The 23,588-nt window shown below is 37.3% G+C and overlaps 1 protein-coding gene across 1 annotated transcript in view; it reads right to left on the bottom strand.

Moving 5' to 3' along the window:
• card14 (caspase recruitment domain family, member 14) overlaps nt 1-22,712 on the bottom strand; it is a 33,771-nt gene extending 11,059 nt beyond the window's left edge. The window contains exons 1-17 of the mRNA XM_067459461.1: nt 22,271-22,712; nt 21,567-21,704; nt 21,142-21,348; nt 20,716-20,834; nt 19,873-20,025; nt 19,626-19,745; nt 17,692-17,817; nt 17,407-17,556; nt 17,209-17,319; nt 16,595-16,713; nt 15,375-15,424; nt 11,869-11,929; nt 11,562-11,778; nt 8,785-8,911; nt 6,726-6,963; nt 6,125-6,188; nt 5,387-5,501 (exon numbers count right to left, since the gene is read on the bottom strand). Of these exons, the coding sequence (XP_067315562.1) occupies nt 5,387-5,501; nt 6,125-6,188; nt 6,726-6,963; nt 8,785-8,911; nt 11,562-11,778; nt 11,869-11,929; nt 15,375-15,424; nt 16,595-16,713; nt 17,209-17,319; nt 17,407-17,556; nt 17,692-17,817; nt 19,626-19,745; nt 19,873-20,025; nt 20,716-20,834; nt 21,142-21,348; nt 21,567-21,704; nt 22,271-22,481 (2,326 nt within the window). The 5' untranslated portion in view covers nt 22,482-22,712. The remainder of the gene's footprint in view (nt 1-5,386; nt 5,502-6,124; nt 6,189-6,725; nt 6,964-8,784; nt 8,912-11,561; nt 11,779-11,868; nt 11,930-15,374; nt 15,425-16,594; nt 16,714-17,208; nt 17,320-17,406; nt 17,557-17,691; nt 17,818-19,625; nt 19,746-19,872; nt 20,026-20,715; nt 20,835-21,141; nt 21,349-21,566; nt 21,705-22,270) is intronic.
• Between the last annotated feature and the right edge of the window lie 876 nt (nt 22,713-23,588).

Genomic DNA, 23,588 nt, shown 5'->3' with positions numbered 1-23,588 from the left:
TCTTGGCTTACCAGTCCCAAGACGTGCCTTGCCTGTCAGGTTGCGAGCGCACTCCACAAGGAGTGTAGCATCCTCCTGGGCGCTGGCTCAAGGTGCCTCGCTGACAGACATTTGTAGAGCTGCAGGCTGGGCGACACCTAACACGTTCGCTAGATTCTATAGCCTCCGCGTAGAGCCGGTATCTTCCCGCATTCTCGCCCCAAGTGGCCAGTAGCGCTAAGTGCCCCATTCTAAGTGTCGGCTTGCAACGCCACTCCCGCCCTCTGGGCCGGATACGTGAGTCTATTGTCTCCAGTTGTGTTCCCCGGTAAAATGGTTAACCCTGTCGAGCTCCTCCGTCACCCCTACGGTGTTGCACAGACATTGCGGACCGTCTGGCCTGCACCCGTATGCTTGTGGAACGTGGCTGTAGGCTGGGTCACATATGTAGCGGTTCCCTCACGGCAACCCCATATGTGTATTCTCCACGGTACCAGCTAGCCTAACGGCTAGCTCCGTTTCTTTCCCTTGACAGAGCTCGCTCTGTCGTCTCTGGGTGTGTTCTTTCCCCCCTACAATTAGGTTGGAACCACCCAAGAGACTTCCATATGTTGCACTACCCTGCTAGGTTAGTCCTTATGTATATTCCGCCACCAGGCCTTCGCTGAAGGATGTGGCTCCGCAGCTGGGGCACGCTTTCCCAGCGTTCAGTAGTCACTCTGAGTGGGTCTCGCAGAAACAGCCGTGACTGATCTCCCTGCTTGGAGCCCTGACTTCCGTACCATACTAGACGGTCCAGTGCGCTCAAGCAGGACGCTGGAAGGGCATCCTGGCGTTTTCAATAGGGATCCCAATTCGTCGGTCTAAGTCCAACGTACATCGAACGTGACCGACTTAAAGGGAACGTCTTGGTTATGTATGTAACCCTCGTTCCCTGAAGAAGGGAACAGAGATGTACGTCCCGTCACCAGGTGCTGTGCTTCCGCTAGGAGCCAAGTCACTAAGTCGGCTCCTCAGCAGAAAAAAGCATTGATCTGCCATTCCACTTCCTATTTATACCCGCGCTGCGGGGCGGAGCGGAGCGTGGAATGTGCGGATCACATGCCAATCTCTGATTGGCTCGTTTTTACATACTCGAAGTAGATAGGTCTCTGAGATCAGATCCCAATTCGTCGGCCGACGAAGGTCTCCGTTCCCTTCTTCAGGGAAATAAATTACCCCCCTCAATGTCATTTAATTTGTTTTGTTCCAATGTTATTTTCATTTTAAAGTAATCAAATAACACAAATTTGTTGTAAATGCAGTTATCATAAATCCAATGCAAAACTCACTTATCAACACTGATGCATCTAATGCTCAATCACTCCTCAAATGTGTTGTCATTGAGTCTGCATTGTTTTGGTCTGAAAATCTTTCCTGCAACACTAAAGATTCTCGAAGCTGCTATGGCAAGATGGACATGTATATGAATTTCTTTGAATTGTTCTTGTATTTAAATTCTGCTTCCTTTAAAGGGGTACTTAAGCACTGGGAAGATGATTATTTAAACTGGGTCATCAATATAGTAGAAATGTGAAATTATTTTTGAATTTGGTGCCTTCTAGTTGGAGAAGACACTTCAATTAAAAACTGAACGTGTCTGTTCAATATAATGAGTGAGTCACCGCGCGAGTATCACAGCACTGAGCACTAACTGCAGGAGTGAGATAAATGAGCTGAATTCTCATGATGAGAGCTGAGGTAATCGCGACTACACTCACGGCATACATTCACAACGCGAGTTCAGTCTGGCACGTTTCAGTTCATGCCGTTGCAAGCTTAACTTTCATAGAAAATAATTTGAGAAGTTAAAAGACGTACATTTCTCACAATAGCTCCGTTTAAATGAGTGCCTGTAGCTGCGAGCTGAGCTCTGAGTGAGATCTCCCATCCCCTGTACGCGGGTTCAAAACATGCGGAAATGGCTCCCTCTGCTGGCTGTAGTCTTTAGAATTTGGCCAAACATTCAGCATTCAGATAGGATAGCATCTTGCAGTTGATGGAGATTTGTGGGATGCACATTCAGGGCACGAAGTTCCCGTTCCACCACATCCCAAAGATGTTCTATTGGGTTGAGATCTGGTGACTGGGGGGGCCATTTTAGTACAGAAAACGCATTGTCATGTTCAAGAAACCAATTTGAAATGGATCGAGCTTTGTGACATGGTGCATTATCCTGCTGGAAGTGGCCATCAGAGGATGGGTACATGGTGGCCAAAAAAACATGGAAATGGTCAGAAACAATGGCACTAAGGGGCCTAAAGTCTGCCAAGAAAACATTTCCCACACCATTACACCACCACCAGCCGCCTGCACAGTGGTAACAAGGCATGATGGATCCATGTTCTCATTCTGTTTATGTCAATTTCTGACTCTACCATCTGAATGTCTCAACAGAAATCAAGACTCATCAGACCAGGCAACATTTTTCCAGTCTTCAACTGTCCAATTTTGGTGAGCTTGTGCAAATTGTAGCCTCTTTTCCCCATTTTTAGTGGAGATGAGTGGTACCCAGAGGGGTCTTCTGCTGTTGTAGCCCACCTGCCACAAGGTTGTGTGTGTTGTGGCTTCACAAATCCTTTGCTGCATACCTTGGTTGTAATGAGTGGTTATTTCAGTCAAAGTTGCTCTTCTATCAGCTTGAATCAGTCTGCCCATTCTCCTCTGACCTCTAGCATCAACAAGGCATTTTCGCCAATAGGACTGCTGCATACTAGATTTTTTTTCCCTTTTTACGCCATTCTTTGTAAACCCTAGAAATGGTTGTGCGTGAAAATACCAGTAACTGAGCAGATTGTGAAATCCTCAGACCGGCCTGTCTGGCACCAACAACTATGCCAAGCTTAAAATTGCTTAAATCACCTTTCTTTGCCATTCTGACATTCAGTTTGGAGTTCAGGAGATTGTCTTGACCAGGACCACACCCCTAAATGTATTGAAGCAACTGCCATGTGATTGGTTGATTAGATAATTGCATCTAATAAGAGTTACAAATGATTTACTCTTATCATCTGATCATGGTTGTATCTCTCTATTAGTGTTACTCGATCTTAGCGCTGCATTCGATACTATCGATCACAATATTCTTCTGAATATACTCGAAAATTATGTTGGCATTAGTGGAACTGCATTGGCATAGTTTAAATCGTACTTATCTGACTGTTATCAGTTTGTAGCAGTAAATGAAGAGATGTCACACCGATCACAAGTTCAGTATGGGGTACCGCAAGGCTCAGTGTTAGGACCGTTGCTTTTCACCCTGTATATGCTACCACTGGGAGATATCATTAGGAAGCATGGCGTTAGTTTTCATTGTTATGCTGACGATACTCAGCTCTATATTTCCTCACGCCCTGACGAAACCTACCAATTCACAAGATTAACGGAATGCATAGCTGATGAATAGTAATTTCCTGCAACTTAATTCAGATAAAACTGAATTTTTAATTATTGGGCAGAAAAGCTCCACAAGTAGTAACCTAGAATACTGTCTAACACTTGATGACTGCTCTGTCAAGCCCTCTTCATCAGTGAGGAACCTGGGTGTGCTCTTTGATACCAATCTTTCATTTGAAAGCCACGTTTCTAGCATCTGTAAAACCGCATTCTACCATCTTAAAAATATATCTAAATTACGGCACATGCTCTCAATGCAAAATGCTGAACAGTTAGTACATGCATTCATGAGCTCAAGGTTAGATTATTGTAATGCTCTACTGGGTGGTTGCCCTGCTCGCTTAATAAACAAACTCCAGCTGGTCCAAAACACAGCAGCTTGAGTTCTTACTAGAACCAGGAAGTATGATCATATTAGTCCAGTTCTGTCAACACTGCACTGGCTCCCTATTAAACATCGCATACATTTTAAAATCTTGCTTCTTACTTACAAAGCACTGAATGGTTTAACTCCCCAGTACTTAAGCGAGCTCTTAACACATTATACTCCATCACGTCTATTGCGGTCTCAAAACTCTGGCCAGTTGATAATACCTAGAATATCTAAATCAACTGCAGGCGGTCGATCCTTTTCCTATTTAGCACCTAAACTCTGTAATAGTCTTCCTAGCATTGTTCGGGAAGCAGACACACTCTGTCAGTTTAAATCTAGACTAAAAACACATCTCTTTACTATGGCATACACATAGAACATTTTTAACTTTCATTATTCAAATCAATTGACTTATTGTTAGGCTGCATTAACTAGGTCAGCCGGAACTGGGAACACTTCCCATAACACCTGATGTACTCGTTACATCATAAAAAGAGTGGCATTAACACTAATGTTAGTCTCCCTGTTTTTCCCGAGGTTTATCCCGGATCTGGATCCTGTCCGGATCGGATGGTGGACCTGCCTGGACATGACCAACGCATCCTGGAGTGTCTGCTGAGCCGTGTCAAATGGTGTCTCCTCCGAATTTGCCTCACCGGCACGTCATGCTCAAAACCCGTCTCAGGCTCAATAACTCCGATCTTTCATGTATTCATACTCTTGTGTAATCGACGCCCCATCATAAATAAACCTGTCTCTTCCGTGATACCCTGAAATTTTGAATATTCCGATCTAATATGATTTCTGACCTGTAAGGTTGCCAGAATAATAATCATACACGGTGTGTTAATAGGCCAGAGGAGAACTGGCACCCCGACTAAGTCTGGTTTCTCCCAAGGTTTATTTTTCTCCATCATGCCCTGATGGAGTTTTGGTTCCTTGCCACTGTCGCCTTTGGCTTGGCTTGCTCAGTTGGGGACACTAAAATTTTGGGACACTAAAATTATGATCAAAGTTATTCAACTAATTATACAAATAAAATTTATGAATTAGGTTTTATTTAATTCTATAAACTATAATACTGATATGCCAACATTGTCGCTATATGATAAATTAAAATAAGCTTATAACATCACTGTTTTCTCCAGTACAGCCAAATCTAATTTTGTTGCAATATTATCCTGTTTGACACTGTGAAGCTGCTTTGACACAATCGTGATTGTAAAAGTGCTATATAAATAAAGTTGATCGATTGATTGATTGATTACTGAGAAATTGAACAGGTGTTCCTAATAATCCTTCAGGTGAGTGTATATTTACTTTTGAGAGATGAACTACGGATTTTGAGCAAGAGACTGGCTTTTGCAGGTAATCCATGATGTTTTGCTATTTGTACGAATTGTTTTGAGAAATGCACTTAATGTTTTGCAAATGTCAAGGATGATTCAAGAAATGTACCAAAGCGACTGAGCAAAACAATAATTTCCAAAATATTTCCTTTACTAAAATAATTATTAATGGAACTATGAAGAATCAGAAATTCCTTATGTTTTCTATGCCTATAACTAAAACAGATGAGTGAGTTTGTTTTGTACTAACTGTCCAGTGCTGTGCTGTTGTTGTCTTCCACACTGACCCACAGAGGGTTTCTACTCTGTTGACACGTGCTGACGATTCTCACATCTCTCTGCTTCTCATTAGATGTCGTTCTCTCCTGTGTACAGAAAACAAGTACTGAGGACTAATGTAACAGATTCTACCAATCTTCTAGCAACCTGTGCTAACAATGCTTTTTCATGACACATCTCAACAGAATCTAACATTGAAAGTCTACAATAATTTAGTGCGTGCCTGATTCTCTAATCTTTTAAAAACAGGATATAAAAAAGTTGCCCTCTTAATGGCAAGAATGCATGACTCATTTTTCTTTAATTAGATTGACTGTTTTCTGTCTATGGCTAGTTTCATAGTTTTAAGTTATGCAGTATTATTCACTGAACAAAGCCCTTCATACCACACCCAGAGTTCAATATTTTGGTGAGTAATATTTCCCGTAATTAACAATGGCGATACAAATCTAGACAAGAATTTGTTATATATTTCACAACTATTCATTTGAAACACCGACTATGACTAACCTATGACAATCGTTTTACAGTTCAGTTAACCATTCCATTAACGTCATGCGTAATTGATTCAACACTGAGCAACATTGCCTGTGAGCTTTATTAGCATATTCTAAATGCACACAAATCACAATAAAAAGTTAAAGAACCTTCGAAAAATGATTTCTGCAATGGCTATTTGGACTGTATGAATTTACTGAGGGACACTCACCTTTCTGTGTGTTTTGTTAGGGTAGGTCATATCCTCTATAGCCCTGATTAACAGCCTCTGTGCTCTGAAAAATGAGAAAAAGATAATATGAGTGTTCAGATGTGTGTGTAAAGTTACAGTACTATTGAGAAATATAATTAAAATGTTAAAATATTTAAATATATTTTCATTATATTTTAAAATGTAATTTTCAGCATTACTCGTGTCACATTGATCTGTCACAAATCATTTGAATATGCTTTAATGCTCAAAAACCTTTGTTATTATCAGTTGCAAACAGTTGCTTAATATTAAACACCATTTATTTGAAACAGAAATCTTTTGTAACATTATAAATGTCTTTACTGTCACTTTTGATCAATATAATGAATATTTGCTAAATAAAAGTATTTCTTTTTTGCAAATAATTTTTTTTTTGCTGACCACAAACTTTTAAAAGGTAGTATAGATTATGAAACTACAGGTCTAATGGGTCCACATTATCACACAATGATTTTAGAAAATGTGTGCTTTGCTTCGGAATCCCAGGAACATTAAGCAAGAATATTTTACAATGGAAAAAAAGCATGCCAAAAGGTAAATTCTGCTATTATTTTACTACCTGTAGTAGTTGGGTAGAGCCCCACTCTGCAGGTCTTCCAGGTGAAAAGGGTGCACATGACTGGCCCACCAGAAGCCGTCGTTGGAATGGTGAGTGTTTGTAACATGGACAATGTCGTTACACTTGACCGGCAGAGTTCCTGCTACATCACCTGACAGCGTCATATTAACACGGATGTAGAAGGAATCACCCGACATCACTTCACCATTTTTTAGCTGCTGTAGAAGGTTCTCGTATGCTAGAAGAAAATCAACACATCTTTATTTTGGTTTAGTAAATCTCTGACCTTAATGGGCAATCTTGACAATGTACACGTCACATTAAATAAGCCATCCCAAATCAAGATTAAACATTATAAAGTGTTTTGGTTCAATTAATGAACATATAGAGTTGAAGTCTACACACCCCTGTTAAAACAGCTGGTTTAAAAAATTAACACAGAAAAACTTTTGCACTTTAAATGTAAGAGTTGGTGTGTCAAGTGTCCTACAGCAACATTAAAGTCTCAGTGAGTTTTCTTCCGGAGGCTAAAGTGAAACGAAATATTGAATAGTGGGCAGGGTTTTACCTCAGTGCTCTTCCTCTCCATCTCGCACTGATAGCAGACTAATGGTTGGAGGGGAGTAGTTAAGCATTTAACTACCGTTATCTGAGATGAAACGTTCTCGGCGTTTCCAGGCGTTTCCAGACCGATTTTGATTAAAGATTACAGCGACAAACAATTTTTGGTAACACTTTACAATAAGGGTGCACTAATATGCATTAATTCATGCTTAACTAATGCACAGATAATCATGAGTTAATGTATTACTGATGGTGAACTAACCCATTTATTAATGATTACTGCATCAGCAACTAATGAAGATTCTACATGATTAATAGATTAAGTAATCATTAAATTGTTATTAGTTAAATATGTCATAATGTATTAATTCCTAATAACATATTATATTAACTAATAATGTAAATTAACATGTTAATTACCACAACGGGTCAAAGCCATGCATTTCAACTTCCAGTTGTCTGCTTTAATTATTCATTAGCTAATGATTTATAAAGGTGTCATTATGTTTTGGCTTTACTTGTTGGGGCACATGACTATTAACTAATTGATTAACTAATACACAATTGAGGTTATGGGTTTTGAATTAATTTTGAATTAGTTAATAGTCATGTGCCCCAACAAGTAAAGTCATAACATAATGATACCTTTATAAATAATGCCTAGCAATAATGCCTATTAAAAGACTAGGCATTATTGCAGGTATGCGAGTTGTCATCATCTATTTTGTAGTGTATTTTAAGTTGTTCAGTGTCTTTTCGGCATAGATAATTTGTCAGTTTATTCCAAGTTAAAAAGGGGGTGAACATTGTCGCTTCAGGAGTGAAAAAGCAAACATATAGAGCATTTTGGGGTGTGCACACTTGCCTATGTATTTTAAAAGTAAATATTTCGAATATTTTAAAAAGTGTATTGTAAAAGTTTTTTTTACTTTTAATAAATGTTGTGTCATCAAAAGTTCTGATATGATTTATATTAATTTCATTTTTACAACACAAAAAAACAACTGTTTTAACAGGGATGGATAGACGTTTTATCAGTGGCGGACAAAGAAGACAAATCAAGAACTTGAGTAAAAGTGCAGATAACCTAATAAAGTATTACTTTAGTAGTATAAAGTACTAATTTTCTGCAAATAAGCAAACTACAGGTTTAAAATACACAGGGAGAGTAATCAATGGAAAACAAAACAAGGATCAAGAACAGGAAAATGAGCACAGGTGCAACATTCTTGTCGGAAAATGTTGTCACAACTCTCTATCCCTAAAACTAACCCTACCCATAACTTATCACTAAAACCAGAGGGAAATGATAAGTGAATAACGCTGAAATAACACAAATCTAACCTTGGTTGTAAACCTAAACTTGACATAAATTGTAAACTTGCCCCTCAAATCTGATTGGTTGTTTGGAATGTTGATCCAGTAGCATGCTGTACTTGGTGAAATCACATTCACCACCGCGTATGATCATGCAATTGTTATTCTTTGCTCTTACCATCTTGGCTGGGTCTCAGTGTAATGTGGCATGGTCCCTGGACCTGCCCCAGGGCCCACAGGGCCTCCTCCATAGTGGTGTCCTCTAGATCCATTTGTACAGCTCTCTGCTCCTGCTCATACTTTAGCTACAAATACACAATTTTGGCTTTAATTAGTTCCCACTCCATTTAACTGCAGCTTAAACCTGAATATCTAACCAGAGATAAAAGAAAAATATATGTTATCCTTTCATTATTCAAAGAGAAAGAGAAAATGAGAGCTTTTTGTTTTCTGTCAGTGCATTTTATCTTTGAAAGAAGGAGGAGAGACCTGCCACTGTTTTTATCGCTGAATTCTCTTTATGTCTTCTACCACTTTGTTTTTCAGAGAAAATGTAAAAACACCACTGAAATATAGGCTATTGTCAACATAACGACAACTGTGACACAATCGCTGGGATACTTAATATGTACGCCCCCAACATTTGCATGTCAGCCAATCTTCATTTTCAGGTGGAACTGTGAGGGATGTGAGGACTTTTCATAGCCTTCCCATAGTAGAATGTCAACAGTCATGGTTGATGTTTATTTATGATAAACCGCAACAATTTAATTCAAAGTTGTTCATTTGCTCGGCCCATTTCACCACGGAGAGTTTGTCTAACCTAAGGGCAATATCAAGCAGGATTCGCTCAGCGTCTAAAACTGAAGGAAGAGCCAATTCCATCCATATTCCTGCAAACCATAAGTAGTGATTTTATCCACTTCTTGACTGTCGAACCCATTTCGGATTAAATTGAAATTTTCTTAGTAAGACAACATTACAATAATATCCCCTGTGTTGTCTAGATCTAACGCAAGATACTAGTTTTGGAAACTCATAGAGTAGCACACATACAGTTTGTCAAATGACAAAAGTTAATATTTCCTGCCAGTGTTGTCATAAAATACAACAGTAGATACATATGTCGCTCCCTTTTGACGGACTGAAATCTAGATTAGCCTATATTTCATCATTAACACATAACTCAGAAGCTAACTACGTTTACTACTACTGTTTAGTTGCTTACAGATCACTCACTCGATCCTTGTAGTTAACGTCACCTTTTTCATCATCTAAGTTGAAACGATAGTCATTTGACAAGGCTTAGTCAATTTGTTAAATAATTATACATTTTTGAGAATTTAATTATTTTGCAGCGGGTGAGTAGTAAACATGACACTGACTTTTTTAAGTGGCTTCTACATTAATTTGTTTGGCTAAATAAATCAACTTTTAAGTCAGTACTCTACTGTCAAACTGTAACGTTACTGTACAAACAACATATTTATGTACTACCCAGTTCAGTTTGTGATTCAAAGTTAAAATTGTAAAATCATTGCCATGATGGATGGTATAGATGTGTTAGCTGTCATTGAGCCAGTGAAACCTGGACCTGTAAAACCGTATCTGGACAATATTTGACCTTAAAAGGGTACTTCAGCGCTGGGAAGATGAACCTGTATTTAAACTGGGTCATTAATGTAGCAGAAATATGTAATTATTTTTGAATTTGGTGCTTTCTATACTGAGAAAAGACAGAAAATTGATTTTTGTCTTATGGGGATAAAAGACTACAATTCCCAGAATGCTTCGCTGCCCTACGAGGCCACTCCCAAAGCCCCAGCTACTGAATCACTGATCACTTTCCCACCGTCTTCCTCTTCATAAAATCAGTTCAGTTAGAGAACAGACACTACACTGAACATGTCTGTTCAATATAATGTGATTTAGCCGCTGAAGGAGTGTCACAGCACAAACGTAGCAGGAGTCAAATTACATTTAGCCATGATGAATGAGCTCTCGTGATGAGAGCTGAGGTAAACGTGACCGCGCTCTCGGCATACATTCACAGCACATGTTTAGTCTGGCACATTATCAGTTCATGCCTTTGGAAGCTAAACTTTTCATAGGAATTCATTTGAGAAGTTAAAACGCTGACTTTGCTCCGCCGGCCGCTCCATTTACATGAATGCCCGCAGCTGCCAAAATGTTACAGATGATGCAAATTGACGATATTTGCGTCATGTGAGTAATTTTTCCAGAAATAAAATGCATAAATCTCTCGTCTCAGGGGGATATGAGGGGGGAGCACGATCATTTGAATATACTCCAGGGTTTCTACTGATAGAAAGCCATATGCTAATCGCTGAAGTAACCCTTTAAATAAGCATACCCTCTATTTAGATCAATTATCAGAGAACAATTTAAAATATTGTTTCAAATCATTCTAGGACACCTTTAACAACAAAATTAATCTTGGCACTGGTGGTGGTACATAACATATATCTGAATTGGTAAATCAGAAATGCATAAATAATGTTGAGAATAATGTTATAATTTATTTTATTTTATATTGGTATAAAAAGCAATATAATGTTTGCAGTTATGCTCAAATTTGTGAAAGCATCTTTCTTGCTCTTCTGATATTGCTTAATTGTATCACGTTATGATGTAAAAATTCTGATTTTAAATATTATATAAATACTTTTTTTTTTTGCAACAATACCTTGGATTTTGTCATTTTTGACACAATCCCTTATTTCTTAACTGGCACACTAAACAAATCAATGTAGAAATAGGTTATTGATTGCATCTGAAGCACTGAGTTTTACATCCAATCACAATAATGATGTTAATAATTTAATCAGACAATGTATCGACAATAAAGTAATATCCCAGCAGTTGAGTCTACAACACTAGCCAAATCCCCCCCCCCCAAAAAAATGGTAGAGTTCAAAATCCAGACATTCTCACCTGAAGTATCTGAGTTCCAGGGCTGATGCCACTGTTATGAGCAGATGATCCTTCCATCACATGATGCACGAACACACCGGTCTTATTACCCCCGATGACCTGTAGTTGGTTCAATAGCATTTCTCCCTGAAAAAACACGGTGAGCGCACGACCAGTGATGCGCAGGGCCTGTGGTCTGGACCGCATTAGGAAGGGTGGAGCTGATGCTCTTGTGAAACTAGATTTATACAAAATGTTCTTTTTTTAGCAGTGTGACCATTTTAAATAAATAAATGTGATTATGTTTTACCTTTCATTTTAATTTTACCTGTCAGTAGGACTCCTCTTGGCAAGTGATGTGGGTGATAATGAATCGCTCAAATGATTTCCTATCAAAATAGAGATTAACAAGAGGTGTATTGTAATTAATTCTAAGAATGTGCATAAAAAGTATGTTGACACTGTTTTCTGTCTGAAACAAATGTCTGAATGTCACTGTATTACATAGCAAAATACAGTAAGCAAATGGATTTTGCAGAAAAATTATGCTAGAGCTGTATTTTAAAGAAGATGGAAATGCTCAGAATAGTTCCTCTTCTTACACACAGTAAACGTGAAAACGTAAACTTGATTTTCTTAATCAGTAAATAAATGGAATACTTGTACTGAATTTCATGACATACTTCCATTACATACCTATATGTCAAATAAAACAACTCACTAGCTTCTGTAGTGCTCTTACCACTTATTCAGAATAAGATATTTCAAAGTTTTTAATAGAAGTATGTCATGAAGCTCAGTAATAGTTTAATTCGTTTAATTACTGATAAAGACAATCAAATATAAAAACTGAAGAGTAGATTTTTTTGTGACAGGTATAAAAAGAGCCTCTCAGAGTGGCAGTGTCTCTCAGAAGTCAAGATGGGCAGAGGATCACCAATTCCCCCAATGCTAGGGTGAAAAATATTGGAGCAATATCAGAAAGGAGTTTCTTAGAGAAAAATTGCAAAGACTTTGAAGTTATCATCATCTACAGTGAATAATATCATCCAAGGATTCAGAGAATCTAGAACAATCTCTGTGCTAAGGGTCAAGGCCGGAAAACCACACTGGATTCCTGTGATCATTGGGCCCTTAGACGGCACTGCATCACATAAAGGAATGCTACTGTAATGGAAATCACAACATGGGCTCAGGAATACTTCCAGAAAACATTGTCGGTGAACACAATCTACTGTATCATTCGCCGTTGCCAGCTAAATATATAGGTCAAAAAATAAGCCATATCAAAACATGATCCAGAAGTGCGGGCATTTTCTCTGGGTAAGGCTCATTTAAAATTGACTGTGGCAAAGTGGAAAACTGTTCTGTGGGCAGACGAATACAATTTTTAAGTTCTTTTGGAAAACTGGGACGCCAAGTTATCCGGACTAAAGAGGACAAGGACAACCCAAGTTGTTATCAGCGTTCAGTTCAGAAGCCTGCATCTGATGGTATGGGGTTGCATGAGTATGTGTGGCATGGGCAACTTACAATTCTGGAAAGGCACCATCAATGCCGAAAGGTATATACAAGTTCAGCATATGCTCTCATTCAGACGTCGTCTCTTTCAGGAAAGACCTTGCATTTTCAAACATCACAATGCCAGACCACATACTGCATGAATTACAATATCATGGCTGTCTAGAACAGCCTTTCTCAAACTTTTTTCAGTCAGGGCACCTTTCAAAAGTGCATAAAATTTCAAGGCACCCCAGTTTAAAATATATTTTAAAAACACTGCATAACCCAAATTTAAATGCAAATGTCCTGTTTATTTAGACAGGACAGTAATGAACAGAGCATAATAATCCATTTCCCAGTAAAAACTGTCCGGTTCTGTGGGGCTTTTCTTTTTAAAAAACGATCCATGCTGCTGTTGCTTGTTTCTTGCTCTTTGTGAAATCAAATGTATTTTCGCGGTTAAATTATAAAACAATGTAGCCAACTGCACAGTCACGCGACCCCGGTGAGTACGTCATGACAGTTACTGATGTGAGATGGATTTTTATGGTTAATTTTATATATATATTTATCTAAAATGAATTTACAATTTTATTAATCCGCTCATATGTTTAACTCTTTCACACGCAAATGTAAAACATTCTGGCTGACCCCCCAGCGTGAGTTTTTCAAAGCGACCGTTATTAATGTGTCACTTTATGGTTTCCATGGTGACGCGTCATTGCTTGTCATGTGACACACCGCAGCAACAACAGAGCTGAATGAATGATTATCTGCTTTTGTCATTTTTCCTTTTTTATTCAAAATATTCACAAATTTGTTAGATATGGCCTGAAATATCTGATATTCCGATTGTCAAATATATACAAGTGGAAGTGTTTTGTTGTTTAAACACCTTTATAACAATCGCGTTAGTTGAGCTGTATGCACGATTGGGCGCCGCCATCACCGCCGCAGGCGCAGTTCAGAAAATCGGATCTGTTGGATTTACAAGACGTAAATTCATCCACTTCTCCCAAAATACATAAAATTAAGTGGCAGGTGAACTGGGAGAAGAATAGAGTAAACTTTAAAGTTACTGACACAATGTGTATCTGATATGAATAAAGCTAATTATAATGGAAAGGATTATTATTGCCTCTTCATTTTTCATCATTGTGTATTTTACAAACTCTAAATGTATTGTTTTTTTAGTACGTATATGTATGAAACCCAAAATAAACATGGCTGAAAACACTGAAAAGTTGTGATATATGACAGCTCTGAGCGCACCTGTCTCTGGCTCAGTGCAAGCCAACGCGAAAGCACATTTGAATTTACATTTAAATGAACGTGATGCACTGACCGTTCTAATCACATGTGTGAATGTGTGATCGTACGTGCGAAAGGGATAAAAATAAGAAGAATGTATTTATATAAATTCAAATATATTTTATATATGAAATTTCAGATTTTTTTTTTTTTTAGCCTACGTAATTTTTTGGCGGCACCCCTGACACAGTCAGGGGGCACCCCAGTGTGCCGCGGCACCCACTTTGAGAAAGGCTGGTCTAGAAGAAGGATCCGGGGAACTGAAATGGCCAGCCTGCAGTCCAGATCTTTCACCCATTAAAAACATTTGGTGCATCATAAAGAGGAAGATGTGACAAAGAAGACCTGAGCCTGTATTAGACAAGAATGAGACAACATTCCTGTTCCTAAACTTGAACAACTTGTCTCCTCAGTCCCCAGATGTTTACAGATTGGTATAAAAAGAAGAAGGGATGCCACACAGTGGTAAACATGGCCTTGTCCCAACTTTTTTGAGATGTATTGATGCCATGAAATTTAAAATCATCTTCCCTTTATACATTTTCTCAGTTTAAACATTTGACATGTCATCAATGTTGCATTCTGAATAAAATATTAATATTTAAAAATTCCACATCATTGTAATCTGTTTTTATTCACAATTAGTACAGTGTCCCAACTTTTTTGGAATCAGGTTTGTAATTTAAACAAATAGGCATGTTCTTATACTGTAGCATGCAGAAAATATTTAGTATATTTTGATTTCATAGTAAATATCTTGTTTGTCAATAAAGGGAATAAGAGGTGTTTGTTCATCACATGATCTAGTGAATTATTTAGCAAGCAGAAATCATACAATACATTTATCTTAATTTTGAATATATCTTACTCCTAACAGAATGTTGCAAATTAATGGCATATTTGATATTTTGTGATGTATTGCTAAGACATTTTAAGTGTATTTTTTTGGGCACTGTATGTAACTGAGTGAAAGCATGAACATTTGTAAAAAATTGTAATGTAAGGGGGGAGTAACAGTACCTTTAGGAATGATAACATAATCAGAAGAGTCATCGGTCAGTTCCTGACTGCTGAAAATGGAAGAAAGAGGTGTTTTATTTTTTCATTATTTTAAATACCAGTTCTCTAGAGAATCCACATGAAAACTCTCTTCCTCTCTCAGGTCTGAAGATATTTTTAGATCGGCCTACTACACAACACCTTTATCTCCACCACAAGGTTAATGTACATACGGAAACAGTGTGAATTTACGAGTTAGTTTTATGATAGTGTGTCTGAGTCATGGGCACATACAATGTACCATTAGGATCACAGGGACTAGAAAACAGGAAACACTAATGGTTGGTTTAATTATACTGTAGAAGACATACACACAATAAAAAGCCCTCAATCCTGTTTCCCACCGGATGCAAAACAGGGTGTTTGCATTACCTATTCATTTTGGTGACAATATTAACAGATTATAACACTCTGTAAATAATACCACCTGCGTAAATCACCTTAAAACAGAGACACTATTTGAAAGTGTCTACTGTGGTTGATGCAAGTTCCACATGCAGTAACATGTAAACACTTCTATTCAGTAAATCTGACTTAATCCCTTATTTAAAGATTTAATCACTTTAAAGCAATGGTTTTGGATTTTGTCTGTGTAGATTAATTAATGAAATTAAATGAAAAATATATATTAAATGTTGTCCTCCTCCTCATGTAAATTATATTATACAATTATCAAGTTAAATTATTACAATAATGTAATTGTAACATACTACTCTGAGAAGTAGAGGATCCAATTGCAGCTTTATAGAAAAGGGGTAATCCACACTCATAGTCAACAAACAGGCAAGAGGTCATAACAGGTAATCAGTCCAAACAAACAAACAAATCAGGGGAGAGAGTCAAAAGGGTAAACGGGCAAGAAATCCAAAACCAAGAGACAAGTAACAAGGGAAAACGTTTAGAAATTCTGTGTGAACACGAGGCTTAGCCATGAGTGACAGAATGAACATGGTTTATACAGGCTGAGGTAATGGAGAGCACTCGGACAGGAGGATGGGATCTTATGCTTTCCAAGTTAGCTTGCTATTGCTAACCTCTCCAAAATTGCTTGCCCTACCTTTAATGAAGCTAAGTTGAAAAACTCAAAACCAAACTGTTATTTTCACAGTGGCACTGCAGTGTGAAACAGGCTATATCGTGAGATTTACAGTTAATTACTATGGACCAGATAAACAACTTACCTGTAAATGTCTTCAATATCAATTCTGGAGGGAAACTGGAACTCTCGTCTACGGAGAGATTCAGCACAGGGGGGCTCCACTTGATTGGAGTTGATACTGTGGATAACTTCATCACTGAACTGTAAAAGATTGATTTACGCATGCACGCACGCACACACACACACACACACACACAAATTATTACTAACAATGCATGTACCGCTAATTGGCAATTAAGTTCTGTTTATATAAACTTTTTTTTTTTTTTTTTTATGGATTTTGACTGGCTAATCAGTAGCTGGAAATAAAATGTGCTTGATCAAGTGTGGACTTCACTATTAAATTAAATTTGATTATTTTCAACCATAACCATATTTTTCCATTAAATTAGAACCATTTATGTCTCTTTTAAAACCAACTTTTGCTGTGTCCCAATTATCCTTTTTTAACCCTAAAAGTACTGTTTATTTCGGTCCATTAAGTGTGTAATCCAGGTATTTTAAGTGTACTTTTTTTTATTTGGGATTTTCAGTATAAATACACTATTCTCACTACTTATACTACAAAACGGCATAGAACAGTGCATAGGTATGCAAATTGGGGCACACTAGTCTTAGATAAGTGTACAAATGTACCTCAAATGAGCTGAAAGACTCAGGAAGGATCGCTTTCAAGCGACATAGCCGTCTTCTTGGTGGAGGACTGGAAGGAGGGTCCTCACTGCTCTCGCAACTGAACTTCCTTTCCTAAAAATGCATTGTACTTGATAAATTATTGTGGTAAACTACTGTATGTTGTGTATTGAATTTATAATATAAAATTATCCATTTTACCCTGGAATTTTCTCTTCTTTCTCGTTGCCTGCTACAGGCTTTCATGGTGAAAACCTTCTCCTGTAGCTCCATTAGTTGGCCTCTCAGCATGTCCTTCTCTGCAAGACTCCGTGCGATCTGAGCCTGGGCCTCATCACGGGACAAATATGCCTGTAAAAAAAAAAAAATAATGAGCAGTAACTGTCATAAGAAAGCTTTCATTTACCAGTAGTAGACTCAGTAGTGGAAAAAATATTTAAGAATTGTGTATGATATTTGTTAATTATGAGTATTGATGATACTGACCTTGTCTCTTTCAGCCTGCACCTCTTCTAGCTGACTCTGGAACAGTGTGCTCCTGTGCTGGTACATCTCACAGTCCACAGTCAACTTCTCCACCTCCAGGGCTAAATAATCCTTCTCTTCTAGGAGCTAAAAAGGGTGAGAGCACGGTGGTGGTAAGAAATAAAAATGGACAGTAGAGGTGAAAAAAGACAGACACTTGATGCAAACGATAAAAATAGTAATTTCTCCTCTTAAGGTGATAGTTCACTCAAAAATTAAAATGACCTCATGATTTACTCACGCTTAAGCAATCCTAGGTGTAAATCAATCAATCAATCAATCAATCAATCAATCAATTTTATTTATATAGCGCTTTTACAATCATGATTGTGTCAAAGCAGCTTGACAGTGTCAAACAGGACAATATTGCAACAAAATTTTATTTGGCTGTACAGTCGTCTGGGGAAAATAGTGATGTTATCAGCTTATTTTAATTTAGCGACAATGTTGGCAGATCAGAATTATAGTTTATAGAATTAAATAAAACCTATTTCATAAATTTTATTTGTATATTTAGTTGAATAACTTTGATCATAATTTTAGTGTCCCCAACTGAGCAAGCCAAGCCAAAGGCAACAGTGGCAAGGAACCAAAACTCCATCAGGGCATGATGGAGAAAAATAAACCTTGGGAGAAACCAGACTCAGTCGGGGTGCCAGTTCTCCTCTGGCCTATTAACACACTGTGTATGATTATTATTCTGGCAACCTTACAGGTCAGAAATCATATTAGATCAGAATATTCAAAATTTCAGGGTATCACACAATAGACGGGTTTATTTAGGGCGGTGCGTCGATTACCCAAGAGTATGAATACTTGAAAGATCAGAGTTATTTGGTATAAATAGCCCTATTCGGACGGTAATTGTTTCTCTTAGGGTTGTAAGGTATTTTCAGAGGCTAGTCTGTGATTTTATTGCCATCCAAATTCAGAATGTCAGTGTTTTCCTCCCACCACTGCAAAAAATCTCAGCTGAATTACCAACTGTGGTCATTTAATTGCCGTCCGAAAACCAGATATCTGAGTTTTCAAAAAGAGATTCCTATACCCTCTTTGACCACTGCAGAGCACTGTATCGTTTGGCTTTGCTGTAATTTGGATGCATTTTAAAGATCTAACTTACACTTTTATTACTGAAATCCTGGAAATGTACAAGAATAATCTTATACCACTCAAAAGAGAAAGAGAAGAAAAACATTTGAAATGGGACGTTATTACGGCAATAGTTAACGTTATATAGGTTAAATTAGCAGCATTATATTTACCTCATGTAAAGAGGCTGTATTAAATAATTAATAATTTACTATTATTAAATGAAATATGAAATTATTTGTATTATTCTAAGCCAACATTTTCATTTACAGCAGACACGTGAGCAGCGTGTTACCAGTTTTGTATAATCACAAAACTCAATCCTCCACCGTGTGACTAAATCGCCATCCGAATCACTGAGGTTGCATGCAAATTATTTTTATGGACGTCCACATAAGAAACATTTACCTTCTGAATAGGGCTTATTATGTCATTCTTCTTTTAGATAATACAATCTGAATATATATATATATATATATATATATATATATATATATATATATATATATATATATATATATATATATATAAAAAAATGTCATGGCTAATCCAGGCATTAAAATGGCAGTGAATAGGCCAAACGGCCCCAAAAGAGTGGATCCATCATTAAAAAAAATTGGGCTTCAAATTTTGGGCTCCTATTCACTGCCATTATAATGCTTGGATTAGACATCTAGGATGGCTTGAGGGGGAGTAAATCATTAAATAAGAAAAAAACAAATACAACATACAAGATTTAAAGAAAAAAAAAACAAAGACAAAACAAACAAACAATATTAAGGTTAAGGAGAGACCGGTTTTACCTCCTCTTTCTCTTGCTGGAGTCGTTCATTCTCCTCACTTAGTCTACTGACATCCTCAGCAAGTTCTAAACGTCTGGTCTCTGTCTCCTTTAAATCATTCTCAAGGATATCCTGCTGTACCTGATTAAAAAATAAAGAGACAGACATATTTACCGTGAAGGTCAGCTAGATAAGATTGAGTCCTAAAATTGGTTGACTTGATATATTACTATAAAAACAAGTAATATATATATAGTCTCTTATTCACCGGGGAGAATATCTCAGTCTCCAGTAACTTTGCGCGTACAGCATTGAGTTCATCTTTGAGCTTCTGTGTGTCACTTGGATTCTTTAAGGAACGTTGCCTCTGGAAGTCTGTCTCTTTCTGTGACTTCCTTAAATCACACTGCAGCTGGTAAATCTGTAGAAGAGGTGAGAAGAAGAGACTGAATTATGCCCTGATGTTATTGTAAAACAAGCCAGCATTACTGCTTTTTGTTGCTGATTATACTGTAGTTTTTCTTTCTGTCCTCTTAATGGATCTCTGCCAAGTAGAATAAAAGGACACAAAAAAGTGTTCTGTTTGTTTTGTTAATGTAACAAACCAAAAAAAAAGGAAAAAAAGGAAAAGCAAAAGGGTTCACGGTTTCTTGTGAACAGCAGCTTAAAAAAATACATTGCCCGGTAACCATCTAAACAAATTCAAACCAAACAAAACAACTATGAAAGTATGCTTGCAATTGCTATGTAATACATTCCGTACTAGACGTATTCATACAATGTCATGTATAAACATTTATGTTGCTTATACAGCATGTACTTTTTTTAACCTTAACATTTGTCTGGTATTTTTGAAATCTTTACATTATCATTTGGAAAGTTTTCCATGTCCACCAGAAAAGATAATTATTTTTACATAAGTAATGACATAAACATGAGCAAATATGTTGTTGAACTAGTACTAATCAACAGATTTTGAAATATGCTACACAGACAAATTAATTTCTATTTCATGGAATTCTTTTCTCTATCAGGAACATGAATGAAACAATTTGTTATTTTAACTTACTGAAAGTCCAAGTAAAAACAGAGACAAAATCTAGTTCCTTACCTCCAGTTGCAGGTCTCTGTTGCGTACAATGGTTGCAGACTTCTCCTCAAGAACTGCAGTATATCTGACATAAAGATCACATTTCTCATCCTTCAGTTTGAGCAGTTTCCTGTTTAAACCTACACAGATGACAAGCAGACATTTAATAGGCAAAAGAGGCAAAGAAACACTGTTTGATTGTGCGAAAACATTGTACCACACAATTAACTTTCTCAAAGCACATAATTAATTAACATGTAGTAATTTAATAAAAATAAAATTAACTTTCATTAATTGCATTAATGATAATTACATTTTACATTTAATTGTAAACTGTAGTTAATATTATAAAACTTGATATTTTAGTTACATAAATGACAATTTTGCTAATGATTTATTAATAAAACATTATAGCCACATTGATGTGAAGCTGTGTCAAGTGCACACCATCTAGGTGACTGCGAAGTTGTCCATGCTCTTCCTGCATCTGGCTGAACTCTTCGTTGTTTTGTTGGACCTGTTTCAGTTTCCCCTCCAGCTCACAGCATCGAGCTTTTTGCCGTACAGCCACTTGCCGTGCCACTTGTAGCTCTGTCTGCATACTGCTCACAGCACTAACTAGGTACTCTGTCAGCTCAGTGTAATTTATCAGGCCTGGAAAGCACAGAAGCAAGGTTTAGCTAATTAGCCTTGACACACACATGAAAATATATCCATTCGTAACTGGAGTTACATTGTTTAATGGACAGTTTAAAAGTTTAGATCAAGGCCTGGGGTTCAAATCAACAAGCTACCCACTTTAACTACAATACATAAGCTTTGCGTGTGCTTCATGATCAGAAACTGAGTAGGATAAAGGCGCACTGACTGACCACTGAAGCCTGAAGGTTCAATGCTGGGCTCACGGCCTGTGATCTGTGTGTAGAGAGTTGGGTAATGAATCATCAGACCTTCGAGCAGAGCCATTGCTCCATTACGACCCTGTATATGCAACATGTCAAGCATATGACCTGCAGAAGAACATGGACAATTCAGACATTATATTACAAATACTGTAAGATGCATTAGAATGTTTTTATTTTCAATACTTATCAATCAACTATAAAAAATTCCTTTAAGGAAGAGTTCACCTAAAAAATAAAAAAAAATTGCTCACCCTCATGTCATTTCAAACCCATATGCTGTTATTTTCATCCAGTTTCAAAAACGTATGTTGACATCACATGTGTGTTTCAGTAAGTGATTACTATGCACTGCTTTTGAGCATTGTATGGCAAGCGGTTCTACTTTTGCAATGTCTACTTTTATAATTCACTGAAAAAATAATAGCATACAGCAGGTTTGGGACAACATAAGAGTGAATTATCACTTTTATCGCTCTAATCCAAAACAAAACTGTCCTGAAAGAAAATATCTTAATTTCCACCTTTCCATTAAATTATAAGGTAAATATTAGAACACGTTTTTCTTTTCCCCTTTTTTTCTTTTTTAGTTTGCACTTCATTAACTTGTCATGTTCTGGCATACAGTATTTCCAACATCTCTTCCCTGATTTCCATAAGTCAGAGTGTCTTACTTGTCCTCATGGAGCGGTTGGTGAAACGGGGATTGGTAAAAATCTCATCCTCATCCAGGTTTGTGAGGACACGTGCCTGGCGCAGGTAAGGGATGAGAACACAGGGACGGACGCCAAGAGAGATCGCATGGCGGTTATCATCAATAAGGACCCACAGTTCTTCTTCCTCTAGATCCTTTAAGTCCGGAGTGCTCAGGACACTCTCAGTCATGCTGAAATCCTGAAATCAGACACTTTGCCAAACATAAAAACACAGAGGATTTTAAAATTGCTTAATAAAGTAAAAACAATAACTGCAATAAAAACAACTCCAATGCAGGCGTAAACACAGCAAAAGTGAAATGAGAAATGAGAAGGAGTGAGAATGTAAGACAGACTAAGTTAAATCTCCTCCCCTTTTACAGTCACAGGTGCGTGAGGAAACCTGAATAACAAGTAGAGGTTTTCCAGACAACACACACACACACACCGTCATACACACATAGACAGAGCATGTCATGAATTTCCCCTTAAATAAAAAGAAGCACACATTTTAAACATTACTTAAAGATGGCTGAAAATAAAGATTGTTTATTTTAATCATAGAGGATTGGTTGAATTGTGATGTAGTTGTGTTGCTCAGATTACCATTATCCACTAAAGCAATACAGAGATTTTATTTACATAGCAAACCGTAATTTATATATGAAAACATACTCATCAGCTGTTCTTGTCTTATTCGTCTGTCAAGCAAGTTCCTATCTAAAGCAAATGAAACAGGCTGTGAACAGGTACAAAGTCCAACAGGAAAAAAGGAAATGAAAGAGGGATTCTAAAGTTGGGAAATTACGTCACATGCAAACACAGCATGTACATCCTTTGCTGATAATAATCTGCCTTTGCAAAGGTATGATAGTGTTGCTAGTGCAAAATCTGCTTACGTCACATTAATGTCAACTGTCTGTAAGGGACATACTTTAGTGTTTCACCGTGCCAAGGGAAACGTCTTCATGTCAAAAAAAGGAACTAAAAAAGTACTAAATAAAACCCCCAGAGTGGTTAAACGCTATAACAACGTTTAAATCAGTCATGGTGACATACACAACAGAAAAATCTGCATTCTAGTTGTTGTTCTTTAAAGGATCCCCAAGAAACCCTGACTTCAAACTAAAATATAGAATATGTATTTATAGAATAAAATATATCTACACCAAACAGCTTGCCAATTAACTGTCAAAGCTGTTCACTTGGATATTTTGTCATTTCAAATCTTACTGCACATTCCAAAAGTTCTAAGTGAGATATGGTCATTCAAAGTATTTTGATGAACAGTGACCAG

This window comes from Pseudorasbora parva, chromosome 12, assembly GCF_024679245.1.
Source record: "Pseudorasbora parva isolate DD20220531a chromosome 12, ASM2467924v1, whole genome shotgun sequence".
NCBI classification, from domain to species: Eukaryota; Metazoa; Chordata; class Actinopteri; order Cypriniformes; family Gobionidae; genus Pseudorasbora; species Pseudorasbora parva.
The sequence above is the reverse complement of the archived record's forward strand: the minus strand, read 5'-3'. Positions and strand labels throughout refer to the sequence as shown.